Here is a 22312-nt window from a genome sequence, read left to right as displayed (position 1 = left end):
TATCTATTGGGCTCATGTGCATCCAAGAGCTGAAAATGTTGGCTCAGATTTGCCTAGTTTTTGCAGTCATAACCGCAGAGTTCCGTGTGGCTTTCATGAGAGCCTGCACCCAAACCACCCGGGAGGTGGGGCGGTTTCAGATCTGCCTCTCTTGTGGTGGCTCAGGGCACCTGGAACCAAAAACTGCCCAAAGATTACAGTGTGGACGGTGACTCGGGCCCTGACAACCTGATGCCATTCCTGGCTCTGCCATGGCCTAATCAGGTGACTGTGGGTAACTGCTTTGGCTCTGTGTGCCTCCATTTCTCCAGCTAAAATGGGGTAACGGTTTTCACGGATCCATGGGGAAGTGCTGGAGACGTGAGTGAAGCGTGCTAGGTTCCACTATCATTGTATTGTCAAAAGGCCCCTGGGCCTTGATGATCCTGTCCTGTACATTGAGTCTATTCTGCAACCTGGTGAGTTATTTTTAGCTTTGGCTTCAATGACAAAGGGTCCGCCTGCCTGTCGGACCCCCTGTGCATGCTCAGACCTGAGAGGCAGAGGCTGAGCTTTCCCCGTACTTCTTTCTCTTCTCCCTTTTCTTTCAGTTGCCAAGACCAACTTAGTGAAAAACTCCTGCCTTAGCCCGAGACAGGCTGATTACGTCTGCCGGCAGCCTAAACAGATGACCCCACCCCAGCGCATTCACGGAGCCAAGAATCTTTCCCAGTGACTAATTTGAACTTTCCCCCCAAGTGTGCTGTGATGGGTCAGAAACGCAGCTCCCGGGGAGTTCTTCGTCATTGTTTTTTGCAAACGTTTAATATGCCCCCCCTCCCCCCAAATCCCTTTGGTGTCACAGTCAGTGGGGTTTTCTGTGGCAGGTCTGTTTGGGTAGGTGGCAAACCTGGTTTGGAAATAAGGTTTGGTCAAAAGATCCCAGCTCATCTGGAGTCCCGGAGTTTTCTGTTCCAGGCCTGGGAGAGGCCATGTACATAGGCCCTGTTGTCAGACCTACCCCCGGGGGATATGGTCCTAGGGGAGAGTTCCTCCCCACAGCACCAGGATGAGAATGCTTTGGTTAGAAGTGTTCGCTATAGCATGTCCTGGCATACAGCACAGGACAGTCTGTAGGTCACAGAGCCCAAATTCACTGTAACCAGGCACAGAGTAAGTGTTCAGCTGGTGCCGCTGGAAGCTACCTCAGTGTGGTGCATTTCCCTGGGGCGGTTAGACTCGTGCTCTTGTGGCTATTCCTAGGTGTGGTGGGTGGAGAAAGGGGATGCCCCTGTGGTGGGTGCAGGTGGTCTGAAATCAGGCTGTTCAGCTCGTATATGTCCTGATGGCAACTGTTCTTACCCCAGCTGACAAGTTCTGTTTGCTCTTAATTGGATCTTCTGTTAACATGCTGTTAGACGACTCTGCAGTCATCCCTGGAGCGTGGATGACCAGATTGGCCCGTGTGCACCCCTGCTCCTGGCCTGTCCTCTCCCCCGCACTCTACGGAGAACTGGAGGGCTCTGGTGAATTTTGGCAACCTTTCACCTCAAAGTCACTGGTTCAGATCCAGCACAGGACCGTCGTTCCTGGGAGTTACAAAACGACTTCCCGCTGTGGGTGGCCCGGAGTGTGTAATGGGGGTGAGTGGGTCTTGGTCCATTTCCTAACGGACTGGTAGCTGCATCCCAAACACCACTGACACCCTTAGGAGTCTGAGCAGATAGGCCAAGCATGGCCGTGGACACCAAGTTCCCCTCTCGGACCGGGGGAGGCTGGTCCATATCGGGGCTGATGCCTGGAGGTAGAGCTGTCTAGGGGATGCTTGTGCTGGAGTCAGGCTGGTACAGCAGCGCTGTCCATCCAGTGCCTCTGGCCAGCCCGGTATCCACAGCAACACCTTTTCAAAGCCAGTATCTGGTAGCCTCTGACCCTCAGAGACTTCCTGTGTGGTGGGTGAGGAGTCCCTGGAGTGCCCCTCCATCCCAGCTGCATGGGAGCCCCAGGCCTCTATTCTTAGGAGCTAGTGGGGGCTGGCTGGATTCTGTCCTGGGAGCTAGTGATTCCTGGGTAGTGTCAGCGTGGCAGCTTGACAGCCTTGTGTAAACTTTGCTGGGGCCATTTCCTCCTCCTCCTTCCTTCCAGCCTCTTCCCCGCCCCCCCCCCCCCCACCCTTGCTGACTGGCCCAGTTGGCGGGGTTGGAGGCAGCATGTTCCTCTGATGCAATCCAGATCTGAACAGCCAAGAAAACAAAACCCAGGAGTAGGACTGACAGGCTCAGCTTGGGAGCTGGGCTCTCTGATGATGAATTACAGGGGAAAGGGAAGCAACCTGCAAACCCCAGCACAGGGGAATAAATGCTCTAGTTGAAGGACAGCTATTGACCTGAAGCAGGAGTGAACACGGGGATCCTCCCTGTGTTGTGCAGGTCAAACTAGATGATCACGGTCATCCCTTCTGACCTTAAACTCAATGAAATCATAGTGCAGGTATCAGATGGGGAAGCACTGCAAAAACAGCCCCAGCTGAGGCTTACTGATTACGGGCTGTCTTGGGGAAGCAGCGGGGAGCAATGAGGATCTTTCTGTGAAATAAATTCTTTTCTAAATCTGGGATGAGCCCAGATTGGCTGAGAGAGATGCCCTTGTCTAACCATGTACCGTTGAGCCCATGGCAGAGGGCTGTATTCCCTGCCTTTTGTCCATTGGGGTTGGCCCAAATTCTCAACACCCAACGTTTGGAAAGTTCAGCTCCCAAGCTGAACACCAGGGCTCAGGCCTAGTTCTTGTTTGGCCTGGATTTTGCCTCCCTGGCTTGTTGCGTTGTGGGCCAACTGATTGCCATTAGCAGATGGTTTTAGTTTGAATTAATATTTTAATCCACTTGCCTGAAAGGAGCACGTCCTGCGTCACCTCTTATTGAGGCTCTTGTCCAGTCACTGAAGCTAAGCCAGGTCAGGCTGAGTCAGCGTCTGAATGGGAGACCTCTGGGGAATACCAAGGGGTTGCAGGAAGTGAAGTTATTCTTCCTTCTGAGTCAGTCTGCGCCAGCGTCCCAGCATGTTGTTTTGAGGGTGCTGGGCTGACGGAGACATCTTTCAAATGGATATAAAACCAAGCCCCATTTGCTTGTGACCTCTTTTTTTTTTTTTTTTTTTGAAGGATGGGGTGTGTTTGGAACCAGTTGAAAAGTAATGAGGGTAATAACATTTTTCTGACAAAGGGCTTGGCTACACTCGGAACTTCAAAGCGCTGCCGCAGGAGTGCTTTGAAGTGTGTGTGTGTGGTCGCCAGCGCTGCACGTACTCCACCTCCTCATGGGGATTAGCTTGCAGCGCTGGGAGCCGCGCTCCCAGCGCTGCGGCACTGTTTACACTGGTGCTTTACAGCGCTGTATCTTGCAGCGCTCAGTGGGGTGTTTTTTTCACACCTCTGAGCGAGAAAGTTGCAGCGCTGTAAAGCGCCAGTGTAGCCAAGGCCTTAGTTCATTGCACAGTTTCCGTTCGATACAGCGTTCTTCACTTCCTGCCCTGTAGTGGGCACTGTTCCACCCCAGAGATGGCTGCTTGTAGATTTCTACCTCCCTGACCCGAGTGTTGTATGGTTTGTTTAACGTTTGTAAAGTGCTTTGAGATTCTTGGGTGAAAGGTGTTAGAAGACTGCTAAATGCTATTTATAGTCCCACCCTAAAGTGAAAGCTGCAAAGGACAACTCAGGGGACCACCAAAAATAGTTCACCTAAGATCAGCTGGCCTTTGCCTGGCCAAACAAACCTATCCTGGGAACCTCAGTGTTGCTGTCGAGTGGCCTTTAACGCAAGGGGTTGTATAAATCCCATTACAGAACAAGGGTATTGTCAAGCTGCTGTTTGGCACTTGCAGGTTTCTTGTTAATCCCCAAGTGTGAACTGTGTTCAGAGAAAACAAACTACCTGCATAAGTCTGTGCTGGTCTCTGCTTCCTTCCCGTGTGCTTTCTATCCCTTCCAGAAACCCTCCTCCTGTACGGGAGAGTCAGGGGTCATCATTTTAAAGCTTGTTGCAGTGAGGGGATTAAAACGTCAGAGCTGGTTTTAACTCTGAGGCCTTGTCTATACACAAACTTGCGCCAGCCTAGTTAAACTAGTACAAATCTCTGTGTGGCCATTTATTTGCTTTTAAGAGTGGCTTGATTTGGTTTTTTGGGTTAAATATAGACCTAAGGGCTTGCAATCACCCAGCGTTCTTGTAATTCCTGCTCCTCAGTTTGGTATAAGTCTGTGTGGGGACACGGATTTCAGGGTTTGAACGCGTTTTGATGCAGTTTAGCTAATAAGGAATAGATTTAAAATTATACTGAAATAGGGCACTCAGAAGCCAAAACCAGTGTTCCAACTCACAGATTTCACAGGCATGAATTATAGCTGATGCAGTCGTTATGCTTCCACTTACTGCGTAGACAAGTCCTAACTGATTTAAGCTAAATCAACATAAGCTTGGTTTAAACAGATCTTGGCTTCCAAACAGCATCTTGTGCCAATTTAACTAAACCGGTTTAAAATCACACCGTAGGGTAAACCAGCACAAGCCCCCTGTGTGAGCCCTCTGAGAGATTCCGCCATGAAACCTTTCGTTACGGCCGAGGGTGACGGGCGTTTGAAACATCTTCCAGTTGGAACAAGAAGGCCCTTGTACGGGGGAGGCAGATTTTGTTTTATAGGGTGTTCCATGTTGGCTCATTAAAATTTCTCCCTGCAATTGCAGTTAAATGTGGTATTCTTCACTTCCTGTCCTAAACTGTTGTGTTGTGATTACTCCTGGAGGAATTCTGTGCCCAAAAGTTAAAAATTCTGCACACAATATTTTAAAATTCTGCACATTTTATTTGTCAGAATAACACTACATAATCACGCCAGTTTCAATTATTTTGGTAATTTATTTCAAAATACCTGTCAGCAACAATACAGACACATACAAAAATTCCCCCAAGAGTGGAGAGTTAAAGAAACCCCTATGACAACGCAGTTCTTGTTTCTCTCCCCCCTTCCCCCTAGAGCCCTGCTGGAGGGCCAGACACTCTTACCCCTTTCCCCTAGGGTCCTCCTTGCCTGCTCCACCTCTGCCTCTCCAGAGCCCGTCTGTAGGGTTGCCAACTTTCTAATTGCACAAAACTGAACACCCTTGCCCCACCCTTGGCCCCTTTTTCGAGGCCCCGTCTCCACTCACTCCACCCCCCCCGCTTGCTCTCCCCCACTCTCACTTACTTTCACTGGGTTGGGTTGTGGGAGGCTCTGACCAGGGCTGTGGGCTCTGGGATGGGGCCAGAAATTAGGGTTTCAGGGTGCCGGAGCGGGCTCCGGGCTGGGGCAGGGGGTTGGGGTGCAGGCTCCGGGAGGGGTCTCAGGGGTGGGGGTGCAGGAGGGGGTTCTGACCTGAGGCAGGGCATTGGGGTGCGTGAGGGTGTTTGGGGTGCAGGCTCCAGCCGGGCAGTGGTTAATGCAGGCAGCTCCCGTCCCAGTCAGCAGTGCAGCAGGGTAAGGTAGGCTCCCTGGCTACATACGGCTCCTGGAACCTGCTGGTTTGTCCAGCGGCCCAGCCATGTCCCCCCAGCCCAGACCCCTCCCCAGAGCCCAGGGATCCAGAGGGAGAAATATCCCTGTGCTCGGTCCCAGGCTTGCACAGAGATTCCTGCATTCTGCCATCTCCTTCTCTCTGGGTGTGCGGGGAACAGCAACTGCCAGGAACCCTGTAGCCCCCTCTCCTCCCCCCGCGCAGTGTCCCCCTAGTGGCGGCCAGCGGCACTGCATCCCATTTCTGTCGGGGGTTAGGGGAGGAAATTCTGCACAAAAAACATTGATTTCTGCATACTTATGCATTGCACAGTGGTGCAGAATTCCCCCGGGGTAGTTGTGATCTACTAAGCAGCTGCAGCGTTCCACCTCAGTGGTGACTGCATTTCAGTGGTGGGCAGAGAGCACCTTCCCAGGAGAGTTGAACTTTGGAGCCTACAAGTTCACGCAGTCCTACTTCTTGTTCAGCCAGTCACTCAGACAAACGAGTTGGTTTACGTTTGCAGGAGATAATGCTGCCCACTTCTTGTTTACAATGTCACCTGAAAGCGAGAACAGGCGTTCACATGGCACTGTTGTAGCTGGTGTAGCAAGATATTTACGTGCCAGATGCACTAAAGATTCATATGTCCCTTCGTGCTTCAACCACCATTCCAGAGAACATGTGCCCATGCGAACGATCCAAAGCAGTGCGGACTGACGCATGTTCATTTTCATCATCTGAGTCAGATGCCACCAGCAGAAGGCTGATTTTCTTTTTTGGTGGTTCAGGTTCTGTAGTTGCCACATTGGAATGTTGCTCTTTTAAGACTTCTGAGAGCATGCTGCACACCTTGTCTCTTTCAAATTTTGGACGGTACTTCAGATTCTTAAACCTTGGGTCAAGTGCTGTAGCTATCTTTTAGAAACCTCACATTGGTACTTTCTTTGCATTTTGTCAAATCTGCAGTGAAAATGTTGTTCTTAAAATGAACAACATGTGCTGGGTCATCATCCCAGATTGCTATAACATGAAATATATGCAGAATGCAGGTAAAACAGAGCAGGAGACATACAATTCTCCCCCCAAGCAGTTCAGTCATACATTTAATTAACACATTATTCCTTTAACGAGCATCATCAGCATGGAAGCATGTTTTCTGGAATAGTGGTCGAAACATGAAGGGGCATACAAATGTTTAGCATATCTGATACATAAATATCTTGCAATGCCAGCTACAAAATTGCCATGTGAATGCCTGTTCTCACTTTCTGGAAACATTGTAAATAAGAAGAGGGCACCGTTATCTCCTGTAACTGTAAACAAACTTGTTTGTTTTTAGCAATTGGCTGAACAAGAAGTAGGACTGAGTGGACTTGTAGGCTCTAATGTTTTACTTGTTTTGTTTTTGAGTGCAGTTACGTAACCAAAAAAAAAAATTTTGTAAGTTGCACTTTCACGATAAAGAGATTGCACTACAGTATTTGTATGAGGTGAATTGAAAAAGAAATAGTATTTTATCATTTTTACAGTGCAAGTATTTGTAATCAAAATAATATAAAATGAGCACTGTACACTTTGTATTCTGGGTTGTAATTGAAATCGATATATTTGAAAATGTAGAAAAACTTCCACAAATATTTAGTAGATTTCAATTGGTATTCTGTTGTTTAACAGTGCAATTAATCGTGATTAATTTTTTGGAGTTAATTGCGTGAGTTAACTGCGATTACTTGACAGGCCTATTGCAAATTCATTTAATTTCTGCCGGTGAAAGCCATGTATTGGACTGCAAAGCATAATCAGCATGCAGAGCTGCTGGGCACTGTGAAATGTTCCTCTGGGTATTGAAGTGCCTTGGTAGGGTGCAAGGGGAATCGACATTGTCAGTGTCTCTGGTAGTGTCTGGCAGATGAACACTACTGTAGCTTTTTCTGAGCAGTCAGGCTGAGATCTCTCTAGAGCTAAGCTCCCCATTCCACAGTGCAGATCCAAGTGTCTTTTCTTCCAAGCGAGCTGCTGCTAATTTGCCTGGCTGATTGCTTTCAGTCATCGCCTCTGCAGCTACCCAAAGGCATTTATATTTGGCTTCTTCACCTACCTGCTCCCGATCCCGGTTCTTCCTAATGGGTTCTGTGGTTCGATCTAATGCAGTCCAGTTGCCACATAAGTGGATGTGATGCCCTGAACTCACCATCAGGACATCCCTGGGGAATGCCTGGCAAGGGAGAGAAATGGGCTAGGACCGCAAGTGGTGGTTTTGCTGAGTAAGCCGTTCGCCTGCCAGCCTTTGTTCTTCTCTTTGCTGTTGTGTTGGTTGAAGTGAAGAACCAGATCTAGGTGATTGCTGTGCAACCAGGAGCTTCTGTCGGCACCAATGTCTCTGTCAAATGTCAGGCTGAGAGATTCCAATGCCAGAGGGGACCATTGTGATCATCTAGTCCAGGGGTGGGCAAACTATGGCCTGCGGGCTGGATCCAGCCCCTCAGGGCTTTGGATTCGGCCTGCAGCGCCGCTGGCACCACGTCCCTGTGGCCCCTGGGGTGGGGTGGAGAGGGCTCCATGCATTGCCCTAGCCTCCAGGCACCGCCCCCTGCAGCTCCCATTGGCCGGTAATGGGGAACCACGGCCAATGGGAGCTTTGGGGGAGGTACCTGGAGGTGTGGCAAGGACAGCACATGCGGAGCCCTCCGCCTCCCCTCCTCCAGGGGCTGCAGCGCTTCCTGGAGTGGCGCGGGGCCGGGGATAGGGCAGACAGGCAGGGAGCCTGCCCTGGCCCTGGTGCGTGCCACTGCCACCCCAGAGCCTGAACCCCTCCTGTATCCCACCCCCAACTCCCTGCCAAGCCCCCTGCCTGCACCTTGCACCCCTCCTGCACCCCAGCTTCCTGCCCTGAGCCCCCTTGTACACCTTGCACCCCAGCTTCCTGCCCTGAGCCCCCTGCTGTACCCTGCCCCCTCCTGCACCTCAGCCCCTGCTCTGAGCCCCCTCATATACCTTAACCCCTCCTGTGTCCCAATCTCTTGCCCTGAGCCCCTTCCTGCACGCCGCACCCTCTCCCCCACCTCAACCCCCGGCCTTGCATACAATTTCCCCACCCAGATGTGACCCTTGGCCCAAAAAGTTTGCCCACCCCTGATCTTGTCTGACCTCCTGTACAGCACAGGCCAGAGAAGGTCCCCAATCTAATTCCTAGAGCAGAGCTTTTTTAGAAAAACATCTAATCTGGACTTAAACATTGTCAGTGATGGAGAATCCACCACGATCCTTGGTAAGTTGTTCCGATGGCTAACTACCCTCACTGTTAAAAATGTACAACTTGTTTCCGGCCTGAATTTGTCTAGCTTCAACTTTCAGTGATTAGATCGTGTTACAGGTGAGATGAGAATGAAGGCATGGCAGGTGGTTGGGTTAAAAAAAAAATCACCCTCTTCAAATTTCTTTTTTTATGGAAGAAACAAGGCGAGACTGTTGCAGGGCTACAGTATGGAGGCACTTACAAAATCCTGTACAACTAGCTCGGCAGTTACTGCTCTCTGTATAGAGAAGGTAGGAAAAGGGCTGGTGTCACACCTCCTAATGCGGTTGAATGGGCTGATGCTACAGCTGTTCTTCCGGGAGAAGAGAGTTGTTTGACATGGAGTACAATTCTTGCCAAATATTCACATTCTACTGTGATAAAGAAGGAAAAATTTCCTTCTGTCTTGTTACTATCTATCCATCTATCTTGGGTGCATCACGTGGCCCCATTACTGCAGTGTCTGAGCACCTCACAACCTTCAGTGTATTTACTCACCCAGCACCGCTGTGAGTAGGGCAGTGTTGATACCCCATTTCACAGGTGGACAGCTGATGCACAGAATAAGTGACTTACTCGAGATCACACAGGAAATCTGTGAAAGAGCAAGAAATCAAACCTGGGGGTCTCAAGAGCCATGCTAGTGTCTGACCACTGGATAATCCTTCCTCTCTGCTACTAATGAACACTTCAGATGGGTGGAGGATGGAATTTAAAACTCTAGCTTCCATTCTGCCACTTTATTCTTCCTGTCCAAACTGGGAGGAATTCAAAAAGTGAAATTGAGCGGCCCACTTTCCACATTTTGCCTGCAGTATTGAGCTGCTACAGCACAATGTTCGGGTTGCAGAGACTTTTCCCTATTGGTAACGTGCTCTGTGTGGTCACAGTTCTGGTCCGGAGGCAACAGGTGTAGAATAAATCAGAATCTCTGCAGGTGGAAGAGGGAAACAGAGTTGGGGGATGGGGGGACATGCAGTTCATAGGCTGGGTGCTGCCTGGAATAAGAACAGGTGGATCATCAGGAGATATCTCTGGGGGAGGCTGCCGGGCAGACAGAACCACCTCCCAGTTATTACTAAGTGGAAGGAGTGGCAAGAAGGGGAGTTACGAGAGTCGAGGGCGTGGGAGGAGATTGGGAAAGAAGTGTAGGCTAGGGGTGTGGCTGTGCAGAGTTCTGGAAGTGAGGGTGCACGTTTAGTACCTGCTGTGGAAGGAGAGCGGGCGCTACAGTGACAGGACCTAGGAAGCCAGGAGACATGATCGGAAGGAGAGGTGGTCTTGGTGCCAGAGCTTTGAAGGGGCTGCAGGAAGGGGGTGCAGGAATCCAGGTATGGCCCAGGGGAGGGATGGGTTGTGAAGGAAAGAGTGCTGGAATTTGGTCAAAGCTTGGCTTGAGGTGGGGAATTCTAGCACTTTGGTCAAGGTCTCCAAAGCACTTTCCAGAGTTGGGTACATGTCCCACTTCATGAATAGGGAAAGTGACGCGCAGAGGAGAAACGATTTAGGAAAGGTCTCGTCCTGGGGGGAGGGTGGTCGTCTTATTGGCACGGCACTAGTGCCCCATTGTGCCAGGTGCTGTACGAACAAATGCAGAAGAAAACGATGGTCCTTTTCCCTACCGCTGCAGTGCACTGCCTCTGTAAGGGGCAGGGGTCCTTGTAAGCTAGAATCACAGGTAAAATCATCAGCTGTGACTATAGGAAAGTGGGGAGGAAATTCAGGAGCTGTGTCTCGAATGTTTAAGGCTGCACCTCAGTAGCAGAGTTCGGGAAGGCAGCGGGATGCTGCAGAGGAATGTTTGAAATTCAGCCTTGAAACCAAACTGTGCACAAATTTTTTAATTTAACATTATATTTTGTTTTATTTAAAACAAACAAACAAAAAACCTCTTAAAGGGACTGTCACCTTAATTTCAGACAGTCATGAGCTCTTGTTTTCCCTGTTGTTACAAGCAACGCCTGATATTTAATGTGCCACTGAAGGAGATTGGAGAAGAGATTTTTATCTTTTTCAGTTCATAAGCAATTAAGAGGCGTCTTCATTTCGTTTCCAGTTTGCAAACTTTACGCACTTCATGCCTTTGGCAGCTTCAGGTGCACAGGCAATTTTTCCTGTCGTTTGTGTGGATTTTTCCAGAGGAGATTTTTTTTTTAAGTGTTGCAAAACCATAAAAACTGACATGAATGGCCCATGGGAGTGTTAGTCCTGAAACAATTTAGTCTAGATTTCACGTTGATGTCACTTGAAAAGGGTTTGAACGGATTCTTAGATATTTTTGGGCCTAAGCTCCCTTCTGAAGGCCAGGAACTGTTAGTGCACATCAGCAGGGTCCCCATGGACAGTTAGTACGCGGCAGCAGGCTAGTGCGGGGTAGATTTACACCCCACCTTGCTGCAAAGTGAATATTTGTGTAAACAAGACCATGTTTTCTATATGGTGACAATGCCCTGGCACGTTGCTCACCGTGATTCTGATGTCCACCATCTTCATGTCCAGTAAGTCACTTGTGGTCTGGGAGTAGCATATTCAGCTGGTAGGAAGGAAAGTGTTGGAAGGATGATTTGGGGAGAATGTGTTTTGCAGCCTGACCCTTCTGGCCATTCAGTAGTGGGGTGACTGGCCTTGTATACTGGGGTTGCCTGTGATATCAGAGGCCTGGACTCCGACCCAGGAGGGTCAGTCCTATGGTCCTAAAAGCAGTGGAACAAGGACTTCCCTTTAGCAGTGTTTAGTTCCTCCATTAAAGATGATGATTCTGGGAGGGGAGCTAAGATTTTCTTCTGCTGATTTCTGTGGTGATGCAGGTAGTTTTTCCAGTTATTCTTTCTCCTCCTTTTGCTGTTATCAGCTAAATGAGCCGCTTCCCAGTGTGAAGTGACTAGGAGTGGCCCTCTTCTGTGCCAGGTTGCTGGATGTTGGAACTCACTATGGAGAAGAGTGAGTTTGGGAACACTGTTCAGTATTGGACCTGGCCGCGCTGATAAAGCTGCTGGTGTTCTCTTCTGTGAATAAGAGCCAACTCTTCAGTAGAGCTTGGTTTCATCTGATTCCAGATGGGCTTCCTTGACGAGTGTCTTGCATAAGAACTATGTCAGGAGAGGGACTTTATGTAGATTTCCTCTTTCTCGCATTGATTAGCCGACTCAGGGCCAAGGAGTGTGAATCGTAAAGCTGCTTCTGCCCTGGGCCTCCAGACAGCTGGGTTGAGGGCGTAAAACTTTAATGGACGTGTCCAGTGTTCCTGACGTCCTGAGGACACGCTGGGTCCCACCCAGAATTCTCTAGTAAACATGGACTCGCCATATTTGAGGGAGTGGGTCTGTCTCCTTAAGACTCCAGCTGACAGGTTCTCTTCTGTTCCTTCGTAGGCAAAGCCCATCTACGGTGGTTGGCTGCTGCTGGCACCAGAAGGGACGGACTTTGACAACCCTGTGCACCGTTCCCGGGTAAGGAAAGCAAAATCTTTCTTTTTCTACTCTAGCTGTTGTGGCAGATGGAGCATGGGAGGGGATGGAGGAGGGCGCATGGATTGGAAGTGCAGAGAGGCATTCTGGGAAGTTTGTTGCTCCTTCATCGTCCCAAGCTCATCTCTCCCACGTGTTCAGCAGTAATCCAGTCCCACTGCACGTGCTTCGGTTTGCTGGGAGATGCATTGGCTGATGCTTGGCGTCCCGAGGAAATCAGGCGGAAGAGCAATGCCCCCTGTGTGTGCTGTAGGTGGTAATGGAATAGTCCCCTGTAGGTGGGAGAGATCCAGCAGCGAATGGGTTAAGAGAGATCTTCCCATCGGAAAGGTAAAAGCAGTTCTGCTGGTGGCCAGCAGACTGTGTGCAGCGGATGCTGGCTTTCCGTCCTTCCAGCTGCAGAGTTGTACCGAGAGCTCTAGGTACGGTGCTGAGACCGCTTCTCTAGGTAGGTGGTGGCTGTAGTTGCCAGTACAATGCTAGGGTCTCGGCCTGAGAAGGGAAGTGCTGTGAGTGGGATGGTGTCCAAGGCCATGTTTGTAACATGAGCCATAATAATAAATTATTACTGAGTTGGGCTCAAGCCACAGAATCTGGATCCCAAGTTTGACACCTCCCCCCGCAGCTTTGAGGGAGTTTGGAGGGTTGCTGGGGACCCATCTCTAATGATCACGTGTCCCTTAGTCAGGGCAGTAAATCGTACAGGGCAGGGCAGCACAGTGCCAAGCAAGTCTACAGGCAAATGGCATAGATGTGGTGGCAAATGGCAGTGCAGAGCCATTAGACTGCTTAGGCTGCCTGCAAACATGTGGGGTCTTGGCAGATGTTTGATGGAGTAGGTGACTCCTGCCTGTGTCTGCCTCATTGTCCTGGAGCATTCTAGTGATGCCATTCAGTAGGGTGGCAGGGGCAGGCTAATTGGGGTTGGTTAGGCACCCCACAAGACTGTAAGAAAGAACCATCTTTGTGTTAAGGAGACACAGCCCAAGTGAGATTCTCCAGCTCCCAGCTGTGTGAAGGCTGGGGATCTGGGGCGGGGACAGCCCCATTCCTCATCCCTGCTGGAGCACAGGAGATGTGAGACTATAATTCACCCGGGACGGTGGGGCAAGGCTGCCTGAGATCTGCATGCTGAGAATAAGGGTGAGGTGGAGGAATCTTCCAGTTTCTATGGAGCTTCTTTGGGCCCTAGGCATACTGAATTTTCCCCTAATGCTGCAAGCATAGGACATGCTTGAATAAATTCAGGGGAGGGGGCCGAAAGTCTGGTAGGCTGGGATAATGCACCCTAGACAGAGTGGAGGCTGGTGGTGGGTTTCCGGAGGGGAAGAAGAGCTCTGCTTGCGGGAAGGAATCGCGTTTCCAGTCTAAGGGGCCCAGGTTTGCACCAGGCTCTTGCGTCTCCGCCCAGTGATGGGATGTTCCAGCCTCTGCTCTCCCCCTCTCTGTACATCCGCCTGGCACCAGCACGTGCTCCTCTAATCTATGCCACCTCGCCTTGGAGCAAATCCTTCTGAGCCACTTCCTGTGTTATCTGAGATGCAGCTGACATAACTCAGGATCTGGCTGCAAATAACCCAGCACTACTTTGGATGCCCATGTAAGGAAGTCAGACAGTAAATCAGCTTTAGAAAACTCAGACTGGTGTGAGCGAGGGCCTCCCACGGAGCCCTGGCAAGGTCACCCGAGGGGGAACGTGCTTTCTAGAGCCGCCGCTATCCGTCTCCGCCCATTAACGATACAGTGCCATCCCTGAGCATGCCGAAAGGTAACGCATGCCAAGGTGTGCTAGGTGGTGTTTGCAGGGCAAACGGCTCCCATGGCCTGGTGTGTACGCCACACATTGAGTGCATGCCTGAGAGCATGTCTGTTATAACATGGCCAGGTTTGGGCAGGCTGCCGCTCGAGCAGGGTTGGTTTCAGGGGAACCCGGCTCCAGATGGCCAGCTAGATTGCCTTTGAAAACCAGGGTGGTGCTAGAGTCGTCCAAGTACTCGGCCGGAGTACAGCGTCCCCTGGCATGCACGCTTTGGCAGTGTCTCGCTTCCCTGGGGTCACCTTCCACTCCCTGGGAACCCCATGCCGGCTGTGGTTCTGTAGCCCACCCAGCATCGCGCTGGGTCCCTTCTGCTGCTTATCCGTATATGGCCGGCAGTAGAGCATTCTGGGGATGATGTGGATGCTGGGTTGTGTCATGTGGCTGAGCTCTCCTTTTGTGGAAGGATCCAGCTCCTTTCTCCCAATGGCCAGACCTAGAGAGGAAGCTGACTTGATCCATAGCAGCTCTCTGGCCAGCATGAGAGGGGAAAGGAGCTCTGTTTACCAACTGCCGTGTCTTCTCTTCCAGAAATGGCAGCGCCGGTTCTTCATCCTCTACGAACATGGTCTGCTGCGCTACGCCCTGGACGAGATGGTAAGTGGCGCCTCCTGGAGGTGGACATTCCCCCTGCTCCCTGTTTATTTCCCTGGTGTGGTGGCTGCCTCCTCAGTGCTGCTATGGGCCTCGTCTCTGAGGTGGAGGGCTGTAGACGGGCCACAGCCTTCCCTGTGGTGGTTGTGCAAAGCCCATGGCAGCTGGCGCATTGAGGACTGCGATTGCCGGGAGCAACATTGGATGTGGCTGGGCTTTGCCAGACCATGGCGGAGCTTGGCAAGCAGCCCTGCGCTACGCAGCCTGGGGGCCTGAGGAGCAGAGTGGCTGTGCTGGGCTTCGGTGGGGGTCGCTAGTAGCCTGCTCCCCTGGACTCTGTGCTGGGGGACCCCGCCCCAGTGTGTGTGGGGCTGGCGTTGGCTGGCCTTGGCGGAAATGGGGCAGAGCCTGAAGCGCTGAGTCTAGCTTGTTCGGGGTGCGTCACAGTCCGTGTCTGGGCTGGCCCTAGAGAAGCTATTGCTACCGACCCACAGGTCCCTTACTGGGTAGGACGAGGGGCTGGCCCAAATGGGCGCTCTGTGTGTGGAGGGAAGGGGGGGAGGAGACGGGGTGTGTGCCTCAGGCTCTCATGAGGCAGTGGGAAATGGATGGCGTGCCCACCCCCACCATGATCCCAAATGCTTGCTCTCCGGCTGGATGGAGGGGAATGGGAGCGCCCCAGGAGGCCTGGACTGAGACAGCGTGGCCCCGTTCCAGGGATCCTACCTGTTCCTAGAGTCTCTTGGTTTCCTTGCGGGGTGTCTTTGGTTGTTGGAGGATTGTGACTGCGGAGGCTCAGACCGTTCTGTAGCAGTGCCCAGAAAAAGTAGGTCAGCTAGTATGTTTGCCTGCTTCTCTCTCCTTCTCGAGGACCTGGATTCCTGTGATCTGGGCGGCAGGGCTCCGTTCTACATGAAAACCCTCTCCCTTCTCTCCTGTGCGAGCGTGGCTGCAGATCTGGGTCCTTTGGCTGGCTCCAGCATGATTGGCTGGGGCTGGGGCTGCGGCTTTTATCCTCTAGAGTTCAACAAGCCCGTGGGTTTTGTCTCTCTCTGTGCTGGGCTTAGCGCTTTCCAGCTCCAAGGGGGAGGTGTGCTGGGGTGTGTTTGTGCATGTGACGGGCTGCGCAAAGACATGCGTGTTGAGGCTGTGTGTGCAAGTACATGCATGTCATGGGGCAGGGGCCGGGTCTGGGGCAGTGTGTGAGATGCTCAGGCACACTGTAGGTGTCTGGGGCGGAGGGCGCCTTTTAGCTTCCCAGCTCTCCCCTGCCCCCGGGGCAGAGTGGGCTGGGTGACATGCTGTTATACAATGGCTTGTACCCAGAGGGTGCCAGAGGTGGTGGATTCATGCTCTAAACCTGACTGTGCCCCACTTACTGTCTGCAAATTGGGCTCTCCCCCGCCCCTGAATTGCTGTTTAGTGGCAGCTCCCAGCCAGGTCCAGCGGTGGGATAGCTCACAACCCTGCCTTTCGGGGGAATGGTCCTTGCATTCCACACTCCCTGCAGACACTTCACCTCCACTCTGTGGGGCTCTGTCCTGGAATGGCTTCCCTGCCAACCCCCCCTCATTCCGTGGAGGGACATCCTGGAGGCAATTATTTGCAAGAATTTGGGCCTGCATGTGAAAACAAAGAATACAACTTCCTAAGTGTGTCTGTCTGTCTCTCTCGCTCTTTCTTTTCTCTTCTGGGGGTTGATCCAAGTCCCCTAAATAATTTACACTGCTCAGGCAGGAGCAGCAGAGCCTTACAATACATTTGTAGTATCTCAGCAACCTGGCTCCTCGCTGGGGTAATATGTCAGGGGGATACAAAAGGAAGGCTGTGCTCTGCTGGCTTATAGAGAAGAGACCCAAATCCTAGGAAGACCCAGGGCCAAGGAGGGAGGATTAGTGGGATGCTGGGAAACTCTCTGCTTGCTTAGTGGCTCCACTGGCCCTATTCAGAAGGCCTTTAAAAGCTGTAACAAAGCTGGTCTATTTTCATAGGCCCTGTATAGTTGTGATCCCATTGGTCAATGGGCTGGCGATGCTGGGTCGCAACATGGCCCAGTGGCTATGGCACAAAGTGTGTAGTCTCTGAATTTCTTGGTGTTGCCGGTGTCTCGAGAGCTTGTGTAGGGCTGAGGGTGGCCCGTGCTGGTTTCCTGGGAGCATGATGCAGCCCCACGCTCTCTGGGGTGCTTAGGACTAGTCCATGTAACCGAGGCTTTGCCTGTATTGGGGCTTCAGCCCCCAGTGTTAGCTGTGCTGGTGCAAACATTGTTCACACTGGTCCAGTGTAGCAGCCTACTCCAGTTTGTACCAGTGCATGTCCTGGTTTACATGGTGCAGCGCATGTTCGCTCTGTTGCAGCTAGCTTGAGTCCCGAGGCCTGAACGAGGCTCCTTATCTGTGTGGAAGGGACTGGCCACTCTAGCCAGCACCGTCCAACAGAACTCACCCCCTTGGGCACTCTCCCCCATGGGGTTTAACATGCTTGGTCTGAGATGACTGGGATTCCCATCACATTATTGTGTTAGTAGCTCTAGCCAAAGAGGAATGCTGTTTAGTCATGGGAGTTGGTTGCAACTTCAGACTGCACAAGCAGCCCTCTTTGTCAAGAGCGTGGGAAACTGAGGCACAGAGGGGTGGCGTGACCTGCTCAGAGGTCACCCGGCCAGTCAGGAACAGAATTGCTGACTCCCAGCTCTGTACCCTGTCCTGGCCTATGCTGCCAGGAGGATGGTAGGTCTGAACTCCTGCATTCAGGTGCTGAAGGGAATTGGGTGTGCAATTGCTGGCTGGAAGTGCTAGTGGCCCAGGACACTCTGTGCTGCAGGGGAACGGTGCTTGGTGAAATGTGAAGGGCAAAGAGATCAAACCACAATTCCCCAGGCACCTCCTGGGCTGGCAGGGCTTAAAGGGAAAAGATGGAAAAACAAACAAGTAGAAAGCAAGGGAAATGCATGTGAATGTGTGTAATAGAAGTCTGGGTCTATGGGTAAGCTGGATCCCTCTGCGCAGACCCAAGACAACTTCCCACACGCAAGTGTCTTATCGGTTCTTCGGCTGGCTGGCTTTACTGCTCTCGGCCAGCTCTAAAACCTCCCTCTTGCTGGAGCAGAGTATATGGCAGAGAAAGGGGTCGAGGCGAAGGTGCCCGCTCGGCGTGAACTCCTGGTCCTGCTCTTATTCTATCACAGAGTTCCTTAAAACTAACCAGTGGTGCCTAAAGGAATGTGCCAGACCCTGACTTTCAGCAGTGTGGCTCCTCTCTTAGAGGTGGGGTGATCTCCAGGTTTGTGAAAGATTCCTTTAGCCTTCAGATTGCTCTGGTAACATGTCACGAGAACTAGGATCAGCCTTGGCAGTGGACAGACCACTGAACTAGGACTCCTGGGTCTATTTCCAGCTCTGCCACTGGCCTGTTGGGTGACCTTGGACAAGTCACGTCACTGCTCTGTGTCTCAGTTTCCCCATCTGTAAAATGCAGTTGGGGATGCTCCTTAGAAAAGATCTATGGTTGAAACGCGCTCTAGAAGAGGCAGCTTTTTCATGTTGAACATTCACGTCTTGCTTGATGGCCCCAGCATGGTTTGGGTGGTGGCTGGGTGCAATATCTCTCCCTGCTGTGTCTGGTCAGGCTCTGGGGCCCAGTCTTCAGTTTTAAGTTTTTTGCAGCAGGAGGAGCACCACTGGGACGTCCATGTCCAGCATGGAAAGCTCTGATGGAGCATGCAGTGCAGCGAGCAAGTGTCGAAGGGAGCAGTAGGAAGCTAGTGTCGATTGCTCTGCCCCATGGACAGAGTGTGCTGGCTGAGTGCCCCTGGGCTATAAGCAGTCACAATGCCACCTGCTAAATGGTGGGGTCTGTAGCTGTGACTCTGTGACGTAGACGGAGGGCTTTATTCCTCCAGGCTCTCAGCTACCACGCAGTGGGGAGAGGAGGAGCTTTACGGTGGGGAGTCCTTGATGGGAGACCTTGAGTCTGGGTGAAGAGGATGTCTTGCCCCACATCTGGGGTGTGATATTCCAGACCCACTGAAGTCAGCAGATGGAGGCAGTTGTCTTTCTTCCTCATTGCCCAGGCTGGTTCAAAGCCCACCCTCCAGCTTGCTCTGACACATTCTGCAAAAATGCCCCCCAGCCTTTCCCGAAGAGTAATCCCTCTTCACCCCGGCGGCATTGAGACTGATTTAAAGGTATTGCTGCTCCAATGCAAGAGCCTGTGGGCGGCTGCCCGGTGATTGCCAGCCCACCTGGTCTGTGTGAGACCGCTGGACACAGCTGTGGTGGGGAGAGCTATGGGGCAACTGCTGCTCTGCTGGGATCTCCTGCCGACTATCCATCTCCTCTGCTTACCTAGGTGAACAAACATGGACAGACCTCTTGGCCTGCTGCACAGCGCCCCCTCCAGTTACTTGGAGTCCCTGCATGCACTGGCCAGGTGGGAGTTCGAGGGTGAGAGAAGGTGGTTTGGGGCTTGACTCACAGCCTGGCTGGTGGATGTTTTGCTGGGATTGTGAGCAGAGGGACGTTCTGTCTCAGGACAAAGCCATGGCCAAGAGGAGACAAAGGGGTTATTTATCTGGTACGCCAAGGACTAAAGGCAGGGAGGAGATAGGGAAGAGGAGGGTGATCTTTCTCCCTGTGCAGAGTATGGGAAAACTTCATGCTGAGCATCCTCTGCTTGACCCTGAGGGAGTTGTTTGCAGAACAGCCAGTCCCTGAACCTTTGGGATCCAATGCCAGATCTGTTAGTGCATAGACTCTGAGGAACAAGGGGACCCTGTCTTGCCTCCCCTCCCACCAGCGCCAAAGCGAGCTTGTTCTGAGCTGGCCCTTCCTGTAAGCTACGGGGGTTCATGTAACCCTGGAGCCCTCGTTCCAGGGGCAGATTTATCCTCGGTGGAGCAGAGCTGGGTTATCTAGGAGTCAGAATGTGCCGAGCTGCTCTTGCTCTGGTTTTGTCTTTCTTGCGTGCTGGGAGGAATGCTTACAGTGGGCTCAGATAATTCCTGCAAGGATTTTCTGCAGGTCGCCCTGGCTAAATCGCGTGCATCGCAGTGGAAGTTTCCATTGAGTCCCCTGCCTTGTGCAACTCGTTCTTGCAGGATGTTGCCAGAAAAGGCCCTTTGCTTGGTTGCTAGGACAGTAGCTTTGTGGGGTAGAGGGGACACGCACTGAACCCCCTTGGGTCAGACACGTGGGACTGCGCCTGAAGCATTATTCCTTGGAGACCTCCGGCTAAGCCACAGGCTGGAGCTTTCAGCTCCTTACACTCAAGAGGCAGATTGCACACGGGTTCCTTATTTTATTCCTTGCTGCTTTTGACAGTCACTTGTTTTGCTGGGTCTCATATGCTGGGCTGTTTTCCCTCCTTTATGCCATAAGGTCACTAGCTCACACCTATCAGTAAAAACCGTGGCGAGGAAAATAAACTCTCCTTGCCTATGCAAGCTCTCTTGGTGTTTGAGCCAGGACCCCAGGCTCAGCTGGGTGGATTCTATCTTCTAAGGAACAAGGAAAATCTGGTGTGAGCTGAAGAGAGGCTGTGCAAATGGGAAATGAAGTACCAGGGCTTAAGGCCTCAATTCAGCAAAGCACACAAGCAGGTGCTTTACTGTAAGTGCTCTGCTGAATCAGGGCCTGAACTTCTAACGTACCTCTGGCTTTACTGATACTCTGCGAGGGTTGGCTGGAGTTGGGGGTGGGGGAACGGCAAAGACGAGAAGGCAGACAGAGAGTGGGGTCCCAAGGAGTGCAGGTCTGTTGGACTTGCTGTGGTTCTCTGGTAATTTCAGTGTAGTCTTGGGTGATTCCCAGATTCCATCACCAGCTGCGTCCTGGAGTTCCTCTGCCCGGGGAGCTGCGAACGTCGCTTGGATTTTGAATCCCAGCCCCCCACCTGTGTGCAGTGAGACTGGCATGAGTGTGAGGAGGGGGCAGAATTAACATCTTTCATTAGTCAGGAGGGTTTTTCCTTCCTTGTTCCCCAAGGCTCGGCCAAGGCCCATCTTCTCCCTGGCTGCAGGGGAGAGGAAGGAGGAAACTCAGTCGGCAACTGTGGTTGGAGATTCCAGCTCCTCTCTCCAGCAGCTGGGCTTGGAACGGGCCCAAGCGGGAGACGAGGGCAACACAAAGGTGCTGTCTTTCATCCAGCAGAACTTGGCACAGCTCGGGGGAGCGTAGGCAAGGGGGGTTGGAAGCAGGGCCAGAATCTTAAAGGATCAGGAGTCACTTAAATATTTTTAAAAAATAAATAAATAAAAAAACCCCAAGCCCACCAAAAGATGAGGTCCCTGCTCACCACCCCCCTCAAGCAGAGTAAATGATCAAAGCTGCATCGAGGCCTCCAAATGTAGCTTGTTTATAGCAGGATTGCAGCTGTGCTGAGCCAGACCTGCTTGTTGCAAGGCTGAGGCGGGGAGGGGTGGTTCTCTTTAGGTGCTTGAAAAAGCAGAGGTTGTGCTGCGCTCAGCCTCGAGGCAGATGCTCCAGGGACAGCTGAGATTCCTGTTCTCCACCTGGCGCCATCCCCTCCATTACAGAAGTCGTTTAGATTCATTGATGGCCTGTGTAGAACCCCTCCTCTGAAGCCTTTCCAAAGGCTGGGTGCATGTGTGTGGGGGTGGCTGGGTCCTTCTAACACCTCTCGTTTCCCCTTCCTCCCCACAAAGGGCACTCTGTAGTTAACACACTGGTGTCCACAGGACTGGTCTGCAGCACCTCAGGCTGTTGGCTGGGGTGATACCCTGGCGATGGTTTTGCATCCTGGCTGCAGGTGCCCCTGTGCATGGAGGTTGGCTAGCGTTATCAGACCTGCTCCCATTTGCCTGATAAGCAGAACCCTTTGACTAGCCCCAGGCACCGGATTCCCTGGGTTATGGAGGGATCTGGTGTGAACCTGGGAACCCAGAGGTGCTAGCCCGGCCGTGGGAGTGATCTGCTTTGGGAGGAAGCTGGTGCAATGTGGCCTCCAACCTCGCCATTAAAGTATTCAGCAAATTAAGGAGCTGCCGGCTCTCTGTAACTGAGTCCAGATGAGGCTCCTGGAGGAAGGGAGAAGAACCCAAAAGGTGGGCAGCTCATTGGCAGAGAGAAGCAGATGCTTGTGGGCGATGCTGTGGCATGGCAGCCCTGGATTGCGACGTATTCTGAGGTGCTTTGTCTCTTCTCTGCGGCGATGACCTGGAATGAGGCTCTGTGGAGGGGGGTCAGCTTTGCACACAGGCTCTGTAAAGAGAAAGATTTCCCTCCCTGGGCCTGTACCTGGCCCCCTCCTTTGTCTGTGAGGCCAGGGCTGCTGTTTGTTTGTATTACCACAGCCCCTGGGAGCCCTAGTTGTGGCCCTGGGCCCCGTTAACACTAGGTGCTGTACAGACCCCAAACAAAAAGATCAAAGTATGAGATGAGAGACAACAGATGGATACAGACAGGCACAAGGAAATGACGAGACTGTTGGTCAGTGCGATAGTCTCTGCTCTCAGCTTACCAGCTGCCTTGCCATTGTCAAGTTTTTTGTAGGCCTCCTGGCAAAGGGGAGTTTTCAGGAGGGATTTGTAGGTAGCTTGCTCGTGCCACTGTGTCTGACACCTCCAGGCCCTCCGCGTAGGGCCTAATCTGCCCCCACTTTGCCCCTCCTAT

At 52.1% G+C, this 22312-nt stretch overlaps 1 protein-coding gene across 12 annotated transcripts in view; it reads left to right on the top strand.

Annotated features, from left to right (window-relative positions):
• MPRIP (myosin phosphatase Rho interacting protein) overlaps window positions 1–22312 on the top strand; it is a 163901-nt gene that overhangs the window by 9469 nt on the left and 132120 nt on the right. For all 12 annotated transcript variants that reach the window (XM_050966534.1, XM_050966541.1, XM_050966540.1 and 9 more), the window contains 2 exons: window positions 12176–12253; window positions 14619–14684. In XM_050966534.1, coding sequence (XP_050822491.1) covers window positions 12176–12253; window positions 14619–14684 — 144 coding nt within the window. The remainder of the gene's footprint in view (window positions 1–12175; window positions 12254–14618; window positions 14685–22312) is intronic.

The sequence above is a fragment of the Gopherus flavomarginatus genome, chromosome 9 (assembly GCF_025201925.1).
Source record: "Gopherus flavomarginatus isolate rGopFla2 chromosome 9, rGopFla2.mat.asm, whole genome shotgun sequence".
Taxonomy (NCBI): domain Eukaryota; kingdom Metazoa; phylum Chordata; order Testudines; family Testudinidae; genus Gopherus; species Gopherus flavomarginatus.
The sequence above is the reverse complement of the archived record's forward strand: the minus strand, read 5'-3'. Positions and strand labels throughout refer to the sequence as shown.